At 50.5% G+C, this 19951-nt stretch overlaps 1 protein-coding gene across 6 annotated transcripts in view; it reads right to left on the minus strand.

Annotated features, from left to right (window-relative positions):
* Positions 1-3811: 3811 nt before the first annotated feature.
* The window catches only part of si:ch211-250n8.1, a 201965-nt gene continuing 185825 nt past the window's right edge, over positions 3812-19951 (minus strand). For all 6 annotated transcript variants that reach the window (XM_038776618.1, XM_038776619.1, XM_038776617.1 and 3 more), the window contains one exon: positions 3812-5534. In XM_038776618.1, coding sequence (XP_038632546.1) covers positions 5483-5534 — 52 coding nt within the window. In that variant the 3' untranslated portion in view covers positions 3812-5482. The remainder of the gene's footprint in view (positions 5535-19951) is intronic.

Raw genomic sequence — 19951 nt, forward strand, 5'->3', positions numbered from 1 at the left:
CTGGGGAAAATTGATGTACAGAGAGATCTGGGAGTTCAGGTCCATTGTACCCTGAAGGTGGCAACGCAGGTTGATAAGAGTGGTCAAGAAGGCAATGCTTGCCTTCATCGGACGAGGTATTGAGTACAAGAGCAGGCGGGTCATGTTACAGTTGTATAGGACTTTGGTTCGGCCACATTTGGAATACTGCGTGCAGTTCTGGTCGCCACATTACCAGAAGGATGTGGATGCTTTGAAGAGCGTGCAGAGGAAGTCCACTAGGATGTTGCCTGGTCTGGAGGGTGCTAGCTATGAAGAAAGGTTGAGTAGATTAGGATTGTTTTCATTGGAAAGACGGAGGTTGAGGGGGGACCTGATTGAGGTCTACAAAATTGTGAGAGGTATGGACAGGGTCGATAGCAACAAGCTTTTTCCAAGAGTGGGGGTGTCAGTTACAAGGGGTCACGATTTCAAGGTGAGAGGGGGAAAGTTTAAGGGAGATGTGCGTGGAAAGTTTTTTACGTAGAGGGTGGTGGGTGCCTGGAACGTTTTACCAGCGGAGGTGGTAGAGGCGGGCACGATAGCATCATTTAAGAGGCATCTAGGCAGGTATATGAACGGGCGGCAACAGAGGGAAGACCTTGGAAAATAGGAGACAGGTTTAGATAAAGGATCTGGATCGGCGCAGGCTGGGAGGGCCGAAGGGCCTGTTCCTGTGCTGTGATTTTCTTTGTTTTTTGTACATGGAGGGAGAATTCAGAATGTCCAAAAGCTTCTCCAACAAACCATCTCTTAAACATTCCACAAATTCCTTTTCTTGGGATCCACTACCAACCTGATTTTCCCAGTCCACTTGCCAGGACAGACAGATGGGCAAAGGGGGCGGGGTTGCATTCTTAGTAAGGAATGCAGTTAAATCGATAGCAAGGAGCGATATAGGATCAGAAGGCATAGAAACTCTGTGGGTAGAGTTGAGGAATTGCAAAGGTAAGAAGACCCTGATGGGAGTTATGTACAGGCCCCCTAGCAGGAGTCAGGATGTGGGACAGAAAATAAATCAGCAGATAGATAAGGCATGTAAAAAGGCCATGTAAAAATTACAATAATCATGGGGGACTTCAATATGCAAGTGGACTGGGAAAATCAGGTTGGTAGTGGATCCCAAGAAACAGAATTTGTGGAATGTTTAAGAGATGATTTGTTGGAGAAGCTTGCGACAGAGCCTACTAGGGAACTGGCAATTCTGGATTTGGTGATGTGTAATGAGGCAGACTTAATTCGGAACTTAAGGTCCATTGGACATTCTGAATTCTCCATCCATGTACCCGAACAGGCGCCGGAATGTGGTGACTAGGGGTTTTTCACAGTAACTTCATTGCAGTAAGCCAACTTGTGACAATAAAGATTATTATTATTAGGTGAAGGAGAGGCAGCACGATGGTGCAGTGAGTTAGCACTGTGGCCTCACGGCGCCGAGGTCCCAGGTTCGATCCCGGCTCTGGGTCACTGTCCGTGTGGAGTTTGCACATTCTCCCGATGTTTGCATGGGTTTCGCCCCCACAACCCAAAAATGTGCAAGCTAGGTGGATTGGCCGCGCTAAATTGCCCCTTAATTGGAAAAAATGAATTGGGTACTCTAAATTTTAAAAAAATTAAAAATTATTAGGTGAAGGAACCCTTAGGAAGCAGTGACAACATGGAACATACAGTGCAGAAGGAGGCCATTCAGCCTATTGGCTCTGCACCCACTTAAGCCCTCACTTCCACCTCTTAACCTTTTTGGACACGAAGGGCAATTTAGCATGGCCAATCCACCTAACCTGCACACCTGCACTTTCGCAGACCTGGTGTGGTGAGCATGACTGTTTTTGAAAACAAGTAGTGATTTGCGACAGCGTGACAGCACACTGCCAGGGGGAGCATTCCATGGGGACGAACTCCACTGTGTGGAGCCATTTAGTGATATTTAAATCAATGCAAATTCAGCTAAATCTGGTTCACATTCTTCCTGATCTCTTCACTGGCAAGGAGCGGGGAAGATCTGAAACCAAAATCTCCCTAGCGCAAATCCCAATATAGACCTTGTACGAGATTTATTGGCCATAATGGGATTTATAATAATAATAATCTTTACTTTTGTCACAAGTAGGCTTACATTGAACACTGAAATGAAGTTACTGTGAAAATCCCCCAGTCTCTACACCTATTCAGGGACGCTGAGGGAGAATTCAAAATGTCTAAGAGCACATCTTTTGGACTTGTGGGAGGAATCGGGAGCACTCGGAGGAAACCCACGCAGACACGGGGTGAATGTGCAGACTCCACACAGACAGTGACCCAAGCCGGGAATTGAACCTGGAACCTTAACCACTGTGCTACCATTTATGCCCGCGCCGAACAGAGCAGAAAAATCATGCCCGTGGTCGTTTGCATTTCCCATTTATTGTGCAGTATGGTGCGTTTGACCACTGCTTGCCTGTTACTTTACATGTACCTCAGTTATCCTGAATATTCGAGTATACTAAATATTGTAAATTGTTTCACCTTGTATTGTAAAATTTACTTTTTGCTTGTTCAAAACTCATGGAATCTTCTGGCTTACTTCACGGAGCTTTGAATCACAAATTTTGTCTACTTCAAACCCAATGTTATTTGCCGCTAACTGGACCTCACCAACGACTTGGGGGTCCGGCCAAGGATCATAGCATAGGCTCATTCAGAAAGTTAGGGGGCATGGGATACAGGGAAATTTGGCTGTCTGGATACAGAATTGGCTGTCCGAAAGAAGACAGTGAGTAGTAGTGGATGGAAAGTATTCCGCCTAGAGGTCGGTGACCAGTGGTGTCCCACAGGAATCTGTTCTGGGACCTCTGCTCTTTGTGGTTTTTATAAATGACTTGGATGAGGAAATGGAAGGGTGGGTTAGTAAGTTTGCCAGTGACACGAAAGTTGGTGGAGTTGTAGATGGTGTCGAGGGCTGTTGCAGGTTACAACAGGACATTGACAGGATGCAGAACTGGGCTGAGAAGTGGCAGATGAAGTTCAACCTAGATAAATGTGAAGTGATTCATTTTGGAAGGTCGAATTTGAATGCTGAATACAGGGAATAAAGGTAGGATTCTTGGAAGTGTGGAGGAACAGAAGGATCTTGGGGTCCATGTACATAGATCCCTCAAAGTTACCATCCAGGTTGATAGAGTTGTTAAGACGCATTGTGTGTTGGCTTTCATTAACAGGGGGATTGAGTTTAAGAGCCGTGAGGTTAGACCACACTTGGAATATTGTGTCCAGTTCTGGTCACCTCACTATAGGAAGTATGTGGATGCTTTGGAGAGGGTGCAGAGGAGATTTACCAGGATGCTGCCTGGACTGGAGGGCATGTCTTATGAAGAAAGGTTGAGGGAGCTAGGGCTTTTCTCACTGGAGCGAAGAAGGAAGAGAGATATAGTGGATAGCCAGAGACCTTTCCCCAGGGTGGAAATGACTGTCATGAGGGGACATAACTTTAAGGTGACTGGACAAAGATATAGGGGAGATGTCAGAGGTACGTTCTTTACACAGAGAGTGGTGGGTACGTGGAATGCACTGCCAGCAGAGGTGGTGCAGTCAGAAGCATTAGTGACTCTTGGACAGGCACAAGGACAGCAGTAAATTGAAGGGGTGTAGGTTAGGTTGATCTTGGATTAGGATAAATGGCTGGCACAACATCGTGGGCCGAAGGGCCTGTACTGTGCTGTTCTGTTTTACTACACTTTAGAAATACTCAATTGTCTGTAAAGTGGGCTAGGATGTCCAGAGGTGATGAAAGCTATTATAAATACAACAAACATGCTTCTGATTTTTTTCATAATTTATTGAAGATCATTTTTGCTGACAGTCTACAATTATTGCATAATCATTATCCAACACCTTGCTTTCTAATCTGTAGTCCATTAGGATTCACACCCAAAGTCTCACACTTAGAATCATAAATGGCTACAGCACAGAGCCATTCAGCCCATTGTCTGTGCCAGCTCTTTGCAAGAGCAACTCACCATGTCCCTGTTTTCTTGCCTTTTCCCCATAGCCCCACAATTTATTTTCTTCAGATAATTAATTTTCTTTTGAAATCTCTCTTACTTTCCCTTACCCAGAATCTTTTATCAATAGAAGTACATCAGTAAACAACATATTTATTGCATAGAATAATTTTAAACTACTCCCTCCCCAGCCTTTACAGAGAGCAGGAGCAGAAATTTGTTAAGTGGCATTTGACATTCAAGTGATTTACATGCCAGTTATTATAGGGAAATATAATGGTTCATTTTGCCAACTGCCTCTGAATAGCTGAAGCATAACTTCCATCTCTTTATATTCCAACACCTTTAGGATAAAGGGCAACATTCCATTAGTCTCTTTCTACTATTTTCAAGTGAGACAAATGCCATGCTTTAATTGAGATCACCCAAATAATTTCAAATTGGTAGCTGAGCCTTGGAAACCTTTATGTGCTGTGTCCTCGGGCTGAGTTCTAAATGGTGGCTTCGCACCCTTTGAGCAGAGGCAATATTCTCTCTGTTTTAGGGAGGCTCACTCAAGATTTCAGTACAAGGGTGTCTGATGAAACAATACAAACCCCTACCCCCAACACAACCATTTCAGTAGCTTGGTCATAGTAGGTCTGTGATTTTCCGCACTGTGCCCAATTCAAATGTGAAAAAAGTACCAAATGGCGGGTGGGGGTGGGGGGGTGGTGAAGAAGGAAGGGATTTCTGAGCACTCCCATAACATGTTTCTCAGCGGCGGGAGGTGGTCCGCCAGATCTTCTGGTTCCCCCGCCGTCAACGGGATTACCATTGAATCCACTCCATGCCGCCAGGAAACCTGTGGTGGGTGTGCACTGAACAGCTGGTAAATCCCTCCATATCCTCTGTCCCTCTGAACTGATGTCTTTGCACAGACTACTTTGAACACTAGGAGGCAGTATTGATTGGTACAGGTCTGTCACTGGTGGGCTGGCACAGACATAAATTGAGACAAATTAAGAACATCACGACATCAGTACAAATACACTAAATAATCCTGCCAATAAGGGTGGAACCAGGAATAGTAAAAATCTGCTTCCTGGCCAACCTCTGGAGGTAGAGAAAGAGAATAGTGCCCCAGTGACGTCATGTCAACTCTAATATCTGTGCTCCACTGGATGCAAGAAACAATTCCGATCACTTGGAAACCATCTTTCTGCTCCTCCATTAAAAATCCCCTTTATTGGGAGAATCCTGTCACATGAGCAGTGATGGTTCCTCATATTTATAAATGTGTAGCAGTGCCCTCTGCTCTTTTATCTCTCGTATTTACACATGCTGCAGGGTGATGGCTCCACCATGTCAGATGCATCCTTGGTTGTAGATGTTCGGTGGTGAATTTGAGGAGTCTCCATCTTTCCACAGCACGTTTGCACATCTCTGCAGTATAAGTCAGATCAGATGAGGTAAGTGTACAAGAGGGTGACAAAACCAGTTGGTCACCTCTGATATTCTGTCACACAAACCACTCGGTGTGTCGGAACCCTGCAGCTGAAAGATCAGAAAGACAAGGTTTCAACTAAGAATTAGGCCAGCTGCATCTTATTGATATGCAGGGAGGGTTACATTGAGAGCTAACCTCTTTCCACAAGCTTATACAATTTATAGATAATCACTTCTGTGCAATTTACAAGCCAGTGAGTTTCAGAGATTTAAATTTCAGGCAGGTTGAGAAGTACTTTACTGACCTCCTACCACTGGAAACCATTTAAAAAAATATATATATTTAACGATCTCTTCATGATTTTTAATTACCCCCCCACCCCCACTCAAACGTAGGCTGACTGGACTGAACCCCCTGGTTCTGCAGAGTAACACCGACCATATGGGCGGTTTGTACCTCTTTATAAGGTTGTAAACCTGGAGGAGTCATCACCACCCCAATATCCAAGGAGGATTGGAAGATTATGCTCACAGCATCCACAATTTCAACATTACTTTCCTCAGCAAACCTATCTGCTTTGAGGACTGCCAATGGGGAACACCACCAGCTGGAGTTCCCTTCCAAAACACACACACCTTGGGCAGGACTCTCCTTCGGCAGATGACAAAATCGGGAAACGCGATTGGGCGGAGAATCGATTCTGACGACAAAATGAAATGAAAATCGCTTATTGTCACGAGTAGGCTTCAAATGATGTTACTGTGAAAAGTCCCTAGTCGCCACATTCCGGCGCCTGTTTGGGGAGGCTGTTACGGGAATCGAACCGTGCTACTGGCCTGCTTGGTCTGCTCTGAAAGCCAGCAATTTAGCCCTGTGCGGGTCAGGCGCCAGTTTGACGCCATGTCACCTCGACAGCGGTGCCAATGCGTTCCGGAACTCATGTAGATACCGTTTGCATGTCATTAGCGGCCCGACCTGGTATTCTCCGGACCTCTGCGATTCTCTGCCTCTGATGGGCCGAGTTCCCGATGGCGTGGTTCACGTGTGCTTTTACAAATCGTGAAACCGGCGTCGTGGATGCGGAGGAAGAGAGAGAGGAGTTAGGACACGGAGAGGAGTGAACATGGGCTGGCTGCCAGATCGGACACTGGCCGGGATGAGGGGGCCCTGCCAGGGCCGGGGTTGGATGATGGGTGAACAGGCCGAATGGCCGGGGTGACTCCTCACGGGACTGAGGCGGTATCCAGTCATGGACTACGATTACTGCTGCCTGCAAGGTAGCCATCTTGCACCCACCCTGGTGGGCCAGAGGACTGGAGAGTGGCGAATGTTGTTCCTCTGTTCAAGGATAGGATTTATGACCATTTGGAAAGATGCATCTTAATCCGGGATAGTCAACACGGATTCGTGAAGGGTAAGTCTTGCCTCACAAATTTGACTGAATTCTTTGAGGAGGTAACTAAGTGTGTAAATGAAGGTAGAGCAGTTGATGGTGTATACATGGATTTTAGTGTTTGCCGTTTATCATGGCGTTTGATAAGGTTCCCCATGGTCGGCTCATGAAGAAAATAAGGAGGTGTGGGATAGAGGGAAATTTGGCCAATTGGATAAGTAACTGGCTGTCACATAGAAGACAGAAGGTGGTGGTGGATGGAAAATTTTCAGACTGGAGACCAGTTACCAGCGGTATACCACAGGGATCAGTGCTGGGTCCTCTGCTATTTGTGATTTTTATCAATGACTTGGAGGAGGGGGCTGAAGGAGGGGGTCAGTAAATTTGCTAATGACACCAAGATTGGTGGAGTAGTGGATGAGGTGGAGGGCTGTTGTAGGCTGCAAAGAGACATTGATAGGATGCAGAGCTGGGCAGAAAAATGGCAGATGCAGTTTAACCCTGATAAGTGCAAGGTGATTCATTTTGGTAGAAAAAAATTGAATGCGGATTACAGGGTCAACGGCAGGGTTCTGAGGAATGTGGAGGAACAGAGAGATCTTGGGGTTCATGTCCACAGATCTCGGAAGGTTGCCACTCCAGTGGATAGAGGCTTATAGTGTGTTTGCGTTTATTAACAGGGGGCTTGAGTTTAAGTGCTGTGGGGTTATGCTGCAACTATACATGACCCTGGTGAGACCACATTTGGAGTATTGTGTGCAGTTCTGGTCACCTCATTATAGGAAGGATGTGGAAGCATTGGAAAGGGTGCCAAGGAGATTTACCAGGATGCTACCTGGTTTGCAGGATAGGTCTTATGAGGAAAGGTTGAGGGAGCTAGGGCTTTTCTCTTTGGAGCGGAGGAGGATGAGAGGCGACTTAATAGAAAAATTACAGAAAACTACAGCACAGGAACAGGCCCTTCGGCCATCCCAGCCTGCGCCGATCCAGATCCTTTATCTAAACCTGTCACCTATTTTCCAAGGTCTACTTCCCTCTGTTCCTGCCCGTTCATATACCCGTCTAGATGCCTCTTAAATGATGCTATCGTGCCCGCCTCTACCACCTCCGCTGGTAAAGCGTTCCTGGCACCCACCACCCTCTGCGTAAAAAACTTTCCACGCACATCTCCCTTAAACTTTCCCCCTCTCACTTTGAAATTGTGACCCCTTGTAACTGACACCCCCACTCTTGGAAAAAGCTTGTTGCTATCCACCCTGTCCATACCTCATAACTTTGTAGACCTCAATCAGGTCCCCCTTCAACCTCCGTTTTTCCAATGAAAACAATCCTAATCTACTCTACCTTTCTTCATAGTTAGCCCCCTCCATACCAGGCAACATCCTGGTGAACCTCCTCTGCACTGTCAGGTCCCGGGGCGTTATCCGATTGCATCGCCCCCAGTCCATCCATCACCTCCCCAAGCCCAATCGGGCCCCCAGGGCCTTCACCAGTTCCTCATTTACCTTCGGGAGCTCTAGCCTCCTCAGGAATGGATTCATGCCCTCCTCCCCAACCAGGGATTCCGACTCGTATAGCTGGCGATCAAATTCCCGGAACACTTCATTCACCGCGCCCCCGGGTCCATCACTGTCTTCTCCCTCATATCCGTTATTTTCCCTATTCCTCTTGCCGCCTCCTATATCCTCAGCTGATGTGCCAGCATCCTGCTATCTTTCTCCCCATCTTCATATATTGCCCCTTTTGCCCTCCTCAGCTGACCCTCCGCCTTTCCTGTGGAAAGCAGCCCAAACTCCATTTGAAGTCTCTGACGCTCCTTCAGGAGCTCCTCATTTGGAGACTCTGCACATCTGTCCACCTATAAGATTTCTTCGACCAGCTCTGTTTTATCCCTGTGGACTTGAATCGATATACATTCCCCTCTAAAAACCACTTTCAGTGTCTCCCAGACCACCCCAGCTGCAGACTCTCCCGTGTCATTAATCTTTATGTACCCCCGAAAGGCCTCTCTCACTCGCTCACAGATCTTCTCATCCGCTAACAGCCCTGTATCTAGTCTCCACGTGTGCACTGGGACATTCCCGTGTCTGCCCATAGGTCTATCCAGTGTGGTGCATGATCTGAAACCACAATTGCTGAGTACTCAGTGTCCTCAACCCCTGCTAACATGTTTTATCTAGCACAAAAAATCTATCCTCATGTACATGCGAGTAGAATGAATATTCTCTGCTCCTTGGTCTCTCAAATCTCCAGGGTTCTACCCCTCCCATGCACTCCATGAACCCCCACAGTTCCTTTGCCAATACTGATAGTTTCCCTGACCTAGCACTCGGCTGGTCCAATCTCGGGTCCAGGACTGTATTAAATTCACCCCCCATTATCAGCCAGTGCGCGTCAAGGTCTGGGATCTTTCCCAGCACCTTCCTGACAAATGCGGCATCATCCCAGTTTGGGGCATATATATTCACCAGCACCACTGCCATTCCCTCTAGCTTCCCGCGAAGTGTAATAAATCTACCTCCCGGGTCTGTCTCTATTCTCCCCACCTCGAATGTCACCCTTTTGTTAATCAGGATAGCCACCCCCCATTGTTTGGGTAGAGAGATAGCAATACCGTTTTGGATACTGTTGCGGGGACGACTTACCAGGGGTAAGCAATGGGGCACAGGTCTCTGGCACAGAGTCTATCCCTGTTGCTCAGAAGGGAAGGGAGAAGAGGAACAGAGCACTTGTCATTGGGGACTCCATAGTTAGAGGAACAGACAGGAGGTTCTGTGGGAACGAAAGAGACTCACGGTTGGTGTGTTGCCTCCCAGGTGCCAGGGTTTGTGATGTCTCTGATCGTGTTTTTGGGATCCTTAAGGGGGAGAGGGAGCAGCCCCAAGTCATGGTCCACATAGGTACCAACGACACAGGGAGGAAGAGAGATGGGGATTTGAGACAGAAATTTAGGGAGCTAGGGTGGAACCTGAGAGCTAGAACAAACAGAGTTGTTATCTCTGGGTTGTTACCCGTGCCACGTGCTAGCGAAGTGAGAAATAAGGAGAGAGAGGAGTTGAACACATGGCTACAGGGATGGTGCAGGAGGGAGGGTTTTGGTTTCCTAGATAATTGGGGCTCATTCTGGGGTAGGTGGGACCTCTACAAACAGGATGGTCTTCACCTGAACCAGGGGGGTACTAATATCCTGGGGGAGCTAGTGCTCTTCGGGGGGGTTTAAACTAATTCAGCAGGGGGATGGGAACCTTAAATTGTAGTCCCAGCGTACAGGATGTTGAGAGTAGTGAGGTCAGGGATAGGGTTAAAAGTTCGAAAGAGGGCACCGGCAAGCAAGACGCTGGTTTGAAGTGTGTCTACTTCAACGCCAGGAGCATCCGGAAGAAGGTGGGTGAGCTTGCAGCATGGGCTGGTACCTGGGATCTCGATGTTGTGGCGATTTCGGAGACATGGGTAGAGCAGGGACAGGACTGGTTGTTGCAGGTTCCAGGATTTAGATGTTTCTGTAAGAACAGAGAAGATGGTAAAAGAGGGAGGGGGTGTGGCATTGTTAATCAAGGAAAGTATTACGGCGGTAGAAAGGGCGTTTGAGGACTCGTCTACTGAGGTAGTATGGGCCGAGGTTAGGAACAGGAGAGGAGAGGTCACCCTGTTGGGAGTTGTCTATTGACCTCTGAATAGTTCCAGAGATGTAGAGGAAAGGATAGCAAAGATGATTCTCGACAGGAGCGAGAGTAACGAGAGTATGGGGGACTTTAACTTTCCAAATATTGACTGGAAATACTATAGTTCGAGTACTATAGATCGGTCAGTTTTTGTGCAGTGTGTGCAGGAGGGTTTTCTGACACAGTATGTAGACAGGCCAACAAGGGGCGAGGCCACATTGGATTTGGTACTGGGTAATGAACCCGGCCAGGTGTTAGATTTAGATGTAGGTGAGCACTTTGCTGATAGTGATCACAACTCGGTTATGTTTACTTTAGCAATGGGCAGGGATAGGTATATACCGCAAGGCAAGAATTATGGCTGGGGGAAAGGCTAGGGCGTTTGAGGACTCGTCTACTGAGGTAGTATGGGCCGAGGTTAGGAACAGGAGAGGAGAGGTCACCCTGTTCGGCAAGATTTAGGATGTATAGGATGGGGAAGGAAACTGCAGGGGATGGGTACAATCGAAATGTGGAGCTTTTTCAAGGAACAGCTACTGCGTGTCCTTGATAAGTATGTACCTGTCAGGCGGGGAGGAAGTTGTCGAGCAAGGGAACCGTGGTTTACTAAGGAAGTTGAAGCACTTGTCAAGAGGAAGAAGAAGGATGAGACATGAAGGCTCAGTTAGGGCACTTGAGAGTTACAAGTTAGCCAGGAAGGACCTAAAGGGAGAGTTAAGAAGAGCGAGGAGAGGACACGAAAAGTCGTTGGCGGATAGGATCAAGGAAAACCCTAAGGCTTTCTATAGGTATATCAGGAACAAAAGAATGACTAGAGTAAGATTGGGGCCAATCAAGGATAGTAGTGGAAAGTTGTGTGTGGAATCAAAGGAGATAGGGGAAGCGTTAAATGGATATTTTTCATCAGTGTTTACACTGGAAAAAGACAATGTTGTCGAGGAGAATACTCAGGTTCAGTCGATCAGGCTAGATGGAATTGAGGTTCAAAATGTCAAAATAGATAAGTCCCCTGGGCCAGATGGGATTTATCCTAGGATTCTCTGGGAAGCCAGGGAGGAGATTGCAGAGCCTTTGTCCTTGATCTTTATGTCGTCTTTGTCGACAGGAATATTGCCGGAAGACTGGAGGATAGCAAATGTTGTCCCCTTGTTCAAGAAGGGGAGTAGAGACAACCCTGGTAATTATAGACCTGTGAGCCTTACTTTGGTTGTTGGTAAAATGTTGGAAAAGGTTATAAGAGATAGGGGGCGAGATTCTCCCAAAACGGGAGAAATCGTAAAGCTGCCGTAAAACCCGGGCGGGTTTTACGGCAGCGCGCCCCTTCCCGACGGGGGACCGACTCTGGTCCCCGGTCGGGGCTAGCAGCCCGACGCCGTAGGCTCCGGCAAGACGGGCTTAACGAAAATCGTTAAGCCCGCTTACCGGAGTTAGCGCCGGCTGACGCGTCATATGACGTCAGCCGCGCATGCGCAGTTTGGAAGACTCCAACCCGCGCATGCGCGGGTGACGTCATCGCGTTTTTGCGCGAAACCCGCGCATGCGCGGGCCGGGTTGCCCCTCAGCCGCCCCGCGAATGGATACTGCGGGGCGGCGGAAGGACAAGTAGTGCGCGGGCATCGGGCCCGCTGCCCGCGATCGGTGCCCACCGATCGCGGGCCCATGGCACCCTTGGCACGGCCGTGGTACTGCCGTGCCAATCGGTGCCATGGTTATAAAAAGCGAGTTGGTGACGCCGTTTTTACGAACGGCAAGACCAGGTGTGTTTGCCGTTCGTGAAAACGGCGGAAAGGGCTGGGACTTCGGCCCATCTAACAGCTGTGAATCGCTGCCGGCCGTAAAAAAACGGCGGCAGCGATTCGGGTCGGGACTTCGGCGGGGGGGTGGGAGAATAGCGGGAGGGCGGGAAAAATGTCGGGAAGGCCCTCCCGCTATTCTCCCACCCGTCGTGGGGGGCGGAGAATTTCGCCCAGGGTTTATAATCATCTTGAAAAGAACAAGTTGATTAGCGATACTCAACACGGTTTTGTGAAGGGAAGGTCATGCCTCACAAACCTTATTGAGTTTTTTGAGAAGGTGACCAAACAGGTGGATGAGGGTAAAGCGGTTGATGTGGTGTATATGGATTTCAGTAAGGTGTTTGATAAGGTTCCCCACGGTAGGCTATTGCAGAAAATAAGGAAGTATGGGATTGAAGGTGATTTAGCGGTTTGGATCAGTAATTGGCTAGCTGAAAGAAGACAAAGGGTGGTGGTTGATGGCAAATGTTCATCCTGGAGTTCAGTTACTAGTGGTGTACCGCAAGGATCTGTTTTGGGGCCACTGCTGTTTGTCATTTTTATAAATGACCTGGAAGAGGGTGTAGAAGGATGGGTTAGTAAATTTGCAGATGACACGAAGGTCGGTGGAGTTGTGGATAGTGCTGAAGGATGTTATAGGATACAGAGGGACATAGATAAGCTGCAGAGCTGGGCTGAGAGGTGGCAGATGGAGTTTAATGTGGAAAAGTGTGAGGTGGTTCACTTTGGAAGGAGTAACAGGAATGCAGAGTACTGGGCTAATGGCAAGATTCTTGGTAGTGTAGATGAACAGAGAGATCTCGGCATCCAGGTACATAAATCCCTGAAATTTGCCACCCAGGTTAATAAGGGCTGTTAAGAAGGCATATGGTGTGCTAGCCTTTATCAGAAGGTGGATTGAGTTTCGGAGCCACAAGGTCATGCTGCAGCTGCACATAACTCTGGTGCGGCCACTCCTGGAGTACCGCGTGCAGTTCTGGTATTATAGGAAGGATGTGGAAGCTTTGGAAAGGGTTCAGAGGAGATTTACTAGGATGTTGCCTGGAATGGAGGGAAGGTCTAACGAGGAAAGGACTTGAGGTTGTTTTCGTTAGAGAGGAGAAGGCTGAGAGGTGACTTAATAGAGACATATAAGATAGTCAGAGGGTTAGATAGGGTGGACAGTGAGAGTCTTTTTCCTCGGATGGTGATGACCAACACGAGGGGACATAGCTTTAAATTGAGGGGTGGTAGATATAGGACAGATGTCAGAGGCAGTTTCTTTACTCAGAGAGTAGTAGGGGTGTGGAACGCCCTGCCTGCAACAGTAGTAGACTCGCCAACTTTAAGGGCATTTAAGTGGTCACTGGATAGACATATGGATGAAAATGGAATAGTGTAGGTCAGATAGGCTTCAGATGGTTTCACGGGTCGGCGCAACATCGAGGACAGAAGGGCCCATACTGCGCTGTAATGTTCTATGTTCTATACACTGCCAGCAGTGTATAGTCTGAGCCCAATGCGAACCAGGGAAATCTCCAAAATTAGGAATGAGGTTTCAGCCTAGACCGCAGGGGCCATGGGAGCAACTGCAGATAGATTTCACCGGACCACTCCCACAATCACAAAATAAAAGAAACTGCTTAGTTATAATAAGCAGAGGGTGGAGGCATTCCCCTGCAAGGAATGGACTTGAGGGGCAGTGGCCAGGAAATTGGCAGAAGAAGTAATTCCGCAGTGGGGAGTCCCACTGCAGCTAGATTCAGATCAGGACACTCATTTCATGGGCAAGGTAATGAAACAGGCTTGTGCCCTGCTAGGAGTCAAACAGCAATTTCACGTCCCATATCACCCCCAGAGTTATAGATATAGATATAGAACAGTACAGCACAGAACAGGCCCTTCGGCCCTCGATGTTGTGCCGAGCAATGATCACCCTACTCAACCCCACGTATCCACCCTACACCCGTAATCCGACAACCCCCCCACCCTTACATTTAAGGACACTACGGGCAATTTAGCATGGCCAATCCACCTAACCCGCACAACTTTGGACTGTGGGAGGAAACCGGAGCACCCGGAGGAAACCCACGCACACACGGGGAGGACGTGCAGACTCCGCACAGACAGTGACCCAGCCGGGAATCGAACCTGGGACCCTGGAGCTGTGAAGCATTTATGCTAACCACCATGTTACCGTGCTGCTCCGGCATGATTGAAAGGACAAACCGTACCCTTAAGAAGAGGAGAGATTTGCTGTGGCCTGTTTTATCTGAAGCTGAGTGGATGTTACAGGGAGCTGCAAGAGTGGAAAGAAGTATCAGCAGGTGAAGATTTGGCCTGGCCTGGATAGAGTTCCAGCCTGGGACTGGAAATGCCTCCCTGCATTTCTACAGCCTGCAGAAGGAGAGGAGGGGCCGGGTCTGTTTGCTGCTTGTTTCATCTGCAGGGGCTGAGGCCCGTCACTTGAAAGGGGACGAAGAGAGGAAAGTTGATGCATCTGGACTTTATTTCTTTTTCATCTGCCGATTGCGCTGAGACGGGATAACATCCGTGGACTGTTTTAGGTGGATTGGCTGAAGACCTTATCCCCCACCCACCACTGAATTGAAGACCTTTTGGGAGACCAGCCCGCTAGACTTTCCCCGTCGTGCTTGGGGCACTGGTCTGCCCTTTTGTGTTTTACCTTCCTGCTCCTCCGTCCCTTTTCCTCCCTTGTACTTGGGGCACACCGCGGTCCATCCCCCTGTGCCTTCCCCCACTTTCTCCCTCCCCCTTCTCCCCTATCGTCTACCACTGACCGGGATCGCAGCAACGCCACCTACGCAGGTGGTGGGGGCCGTGAGTGGTGGCCTCCACCCTCCCCACTGTTCCTGGGGCTCTGTCACCGTTTCGCCTCATGACCCAAAAACCTGGGATGAAGTGCTACGCCTGCCTCACCATGTCAATCGAGGCCTGCATCTGTGCTATGGCCGAAGTTGTCGGTCCTTCAACCATTGTTGCAGCCTGGCAGGTGTATGGCAAAGCTGTCTTCTTTTTGAGCGGGTGGTCCACCTTGCCCTGGAAAAAGGGCACACGGTGGGCGGGGTCGTTGGAGGCCACTGCCGAGATAATTATTCTCGCTAATGTCCCTCCCTTTGTTCTCACGAGTTCCTCCTCCCCCACCTCCATCTACTGGGGGAGGTATGGTCCGGAGTGGTACTGCTCCCGCTCGGTCTCAGAGACCCCACCCTCAAGCATATTTTCTCCTTCCGGCGCCAGGTATTTGTTTGCCTGGCCTGGGAGGAGGTTTGGAAGTTGCTTTTGAGATCCCTTTTGGAGATAAAACCTACCGCGTCTTCTGATGGTGTGCGGTGCCACGCCTGCAAGAAGGTGGGGCATATTAGAAAAAATTGCCCAACCTCTAAGGTTGCTGCACCTACCAAGTCAACTGCTGATGGTGCTGCCACGCCCCCCCCCCCCCCCCCCCCCCACCCACCCCCCTTCCACTGGCCTTCCAACTAACCCCCCATTTGGGTGAGCCATGCCGGTGCCTACTGCCACCTCGACTGCTGATGTGGATGTGAGGGAGCACCTGCGTGGCCGGAAGACTGAGAAGACCGATAGGGCGATTCACCAGCGGTCAGATTCGGATCCTTCTGACCCTCTGACCCTGACTGACCCAGTGCCCCTGGATACTGACTTGGGTGCAGCCGTTACGGCTCGCCCCACCATCACCCAGCAACACCCTCAGCCCGGTGACATTTCGCCATTGGATGCCGGGCCTGGTGACATTTTTGCACAGACCCCTCTGGGTGGCGGTAGTGAGGTGCGTGACCTCGAACCAGAGGGTGCTCTGTACCAGCTACAAATCCTGGAGAGAAGCATTGAGGGACGAGGGACAGAGTCACCATCACTCCAGGTTCATTCCCTTGGATGTCACGTACAGTCCCCAAAATAGGGAGTGAGGAAATCCCGTAGCTGAGGCGGCCACCGAGCAGGGTGCTTAGGGGACGGAAGGGGCCCTTGGGGACCCGTTCCGTGCAGTACAATTTAGCACCCCGGACTTGCTAAATTTCTCAGGCGAGGGGGTGAGCTTATCTTGGGTTCTTGGGTTCTTAGCGGGTTATGGTTTGGAAGACCCTCTGTCCCAACTGCCACCAGCCCAGAGCCGTTTCCGGAGTTGTTTCCGGGGCCTTCCAGTGACCAGGTGACGGAGATGGAGCAGGCATCTGCACCGCCGCCTCCCACTGGCCCGGGATCCCGGGAGGAGCCCGAGGAGATCCTGCCTGTCAATGATCCTGGTGGCTGGATTGAGGCAGCCCCTGGACTGGTTGGTGGGCCTATGTCGCCCGCTGCACTCAGTGTGGTGAAGGACCCGGGCCCGGAGAGCTACTGTCCGAAGGCGGTCAGCCGCCCAGTATTGGGAGCGAAGGGTGCACATGCAGTGGGGTGCAGAGCTCACTCGTGCCTGACACTGGGGACTCCCAGAATCTGGCGCATCATAATTGAAGGTTCTTTTATTTTTCTGCCTCCAAAGATAGTTCAGGCAGTGCCCTATTGGGCCCCCCTCCACCAACCACCCCCTCCCTCCCTCCCACCAACCTTCTTTCCCCTCTCTCCCCACCACCCCTCCTTCCTCCCCTTTCTTCACCTTCTGTTGGTACAGAGGCGAGGATATCTGGTCTCTCTGGTCGGCACAAAGTTTAGTGCTTGTACCGTTTGTTTTTTGTACAACTGTGTTGTGAACTGTTTTGATAATCAGAGTATTCTACCCCCCTCCCCCTACGTTGGTGCAGAGGGGAGGGTACCCTGTTTCTCCAATGCAAAATTAGTGTTTGTACTGTTTGGCCTTGTACAAATGTAATGGTTACTGTTTTTAATAAAAATATGAACAACCAGGTGGACTGGCCTCCAGTGCCGGAAAAAGGTCAACGACCTACACCAGGCAGCATGAGTAGATACCAACGCTCCCACCACCATTCCAAGGGAGCATCCACCCCCCAATTCCCCATGTGACTCCCAGCCCTTACTCCACCCCCTCAACCTTCAACCCCCCATACCCCGTTCACACCTCCTCCCTCACCACTGTGAACCATGCGTGTGCCTTCCTGAAGAATCCTCACCTCCTTGGAGAAGTGTGCCCTGGAGGTGACTCGGGTGGCCGAGGACAGATCGGTCAGCCGGCGGACGCTGCAGAGGTGAAGAACCACCCGGCTCCACCCAGAGGACCTGTCAAACATGAGTTGTTATTGCCTTACTTACTGACCCAGCCCCACAACTGACTGTCCATTCTCCCACAGGTCCTCCAGCCGACGGCATCAGCCCATCTCCTGACACCTTGGAGAAGAGCTCCGAGGATGCCACCGTAGTCACAGCTGTCATCCTCACCCCCCCCCCCCCCCCCCCCCCCAACCAGCGCCTGGGTGGGACATGTTAGTGGGCTGGCTTTGGGGGCACAATCTGGTGAGCACCCCACCGCTGATGATGCACATCAGGTGGAGGAAGAAACGCTCAGGCGAGACAGCGGTTGGAGGGCCCCTGGATCCCATGACCCAGCTGGGCCCCAGCCTGATGCTGAGCCTGTAGAACAGAGGTACTCAGAGCTGATACAGACGATAGGGAGCGGCCGAGACATTCAGAGGGAGATATCAGTGTCACTCCAGCAGATCCATAGCCGACTGGAAGAGTCTCGGAGGCTAGGGGTGCAGGAAATGGCGCTGGCAATAAGTGCCACTGAGGCCACCACTGATAGGGTAGTGACCGTAGTGGCGAGTCTGGTGCATGGCACCATGAGTGAAGGTGTCTAAAGTGATGCACAGTCAGTGACGGTCATGGCTGTGGGTCTGGGCAGAATGTCTGACTCGCTGGGGGATGTTCCCCAGTACCAGGCCAACTTGATGAGGTTCTGCGGGACATGTCCTGTTCTCAGATGGGCATGGCCGAGGCGCTGCGGACCTTGTCCCAGTCGAAGGAGGCATGGTTGAGGCGCTTCAGAGCATGTTCCAGTCACTGAGCGTTGATAATATGGTGCTGTCCATAGGGAACCGCCAGGCTGGCAGAGCCAGGAGATGCAGGGGCAACCGAGGTTCGAAGCAGCTGCCCCTCCGTCCCAAGGTGAACCCCAGAGCCCTAGGGGCACCGACCACTGAGTGCCAAATGGAGTGGCGATGGTGGCCGCCAGCTACCCCAAGTTCCACACCTCTGATGAGGCTGCGTCTCAAGGTCAGCACACGGCGGTGCATGCCGCAGACAAGTGAGTCAGGGCCCTCCGGTCCCAAAGCCGCCAGAGGACGTCCGGCAGTAGCACTGAATGCCACAGGACGAGGTAGGCAGCTGGCTGCCTCCCCCTCAGATGTGGATCCTGGGGAAACACCTAGGCATAGCAGTAGAGCTAGAAGGGCGAAACATGTAGAGGATCACTGAGGGCACCGGGGGAGGGGATGCGGCACAGGATAGATAGGGAGTGGAGGGGGGGGCTTGGGGGTTTGTGCAACATATTAAACACCTTCTCGCACAACCATTATGATGCCTCTGTCACTTCATTCCACATTGCGTGCTGACCTCCGGGTCCTTTACCCATCTGCCCATCTCTCACTACCAAACCCCCCCCCCACCCCACCGTGGCGCTCACCCACCCTCCGACCGTGGACATGTCCCCGGAGCTGTGTCCCATCCTCTGTGTGTTTGGATGTTGCGTGTGTGGTGTTGCCTTCCACACAGTTGATGTTCAAGCACAGTGTCTAGGCATCAAGGTGTGATTGGGATGCTAGGCATGACTCCCACATGTTACTTGGTCCGCCCACCCACGGGTGCTCACTTAACCACGACTGTCAATTCCCTATTGGCAATAGCCTTCAGCCGCGCAGCCAGAGAGGCCTCTGCAGTCAATGGGGGTTATGGGTGGTCGTTGGGGAAGACGGACAGGGACTGATGTTAGGGGGCTCCTTGTATTGTTCATTACAATTCCAAGCCATTCAAAAAGGACTCAGTGGTGTTAGCTGATCTCAACCACGATAGCGAGATTGCTGAAACTGGCTTTAGCAGTCTAGGTCAGGCCTCCGATCCAGGGGTTGACATGGTGGTCTGTGAGTGGTTGCCACCCCAGGGCCTGCCCCCGCCACCCCCCATGGCAGCCCAATCGTGCGGAGGATCCCCCACCGAGCACTGGGGTGGCAATCCCAGCGCTCCCGGCCTCATTACCTGTGAGCAAAGATGGCTACTCACCTCCTCGGCTCCCCACAGAAGCCCTTCCACCAGGTTCACGTTTTTCGAAAGGACCACTTGCTGGGGAGGCCGCTGAATGATGGGAGGCCGTTGGATACGGGGTCATACGCGTTAATTATATGGAAATGGGGCTTAAGTGGCGATAACTGGTTTCTCACCACACTACGATGAGATCCCAAAGTCACTTACGGGGCGTGGGGGGCTGGTTGCATTACAAACTGTTTGGCGCCTGCCGCAGATCTTGTCCGCAGAATCGTGTCCACAGAAAATAGCAGGATGAGATTATTCGGCCCTTTGACCATTTAGGACTCTCAATTCTGCTTGGAACGCATGCAGTTCCCCTACTTATTTTATCCCTTACGATTGTGCTTCTTTTCCTCCACTTCCTCCACCTCCCGACTTTGGGAAGCCTCCTGTTTCCTGCTCCTAAACGCCATTGTCCACATTCTGGCTACCCTTCTGACATTTTTATCTTTATCCGCATAGGT

The sequence above is a fragment of the Scyliorhinus canicula genome, chromosome 18, assembly GCF_902713615.1.
Source record: "Scyliorhinus canicula chromosome 18, sScyCan1.1, whole genome shotgun sequence".
NCBI classification, from domain to species: Eukaryota; Metazoa; Chordata; class Chondrichthyes; order Carcharhiniformes; family Scyliorhinidae; genus Scyliorhinus; species Scyliorhinus canicula.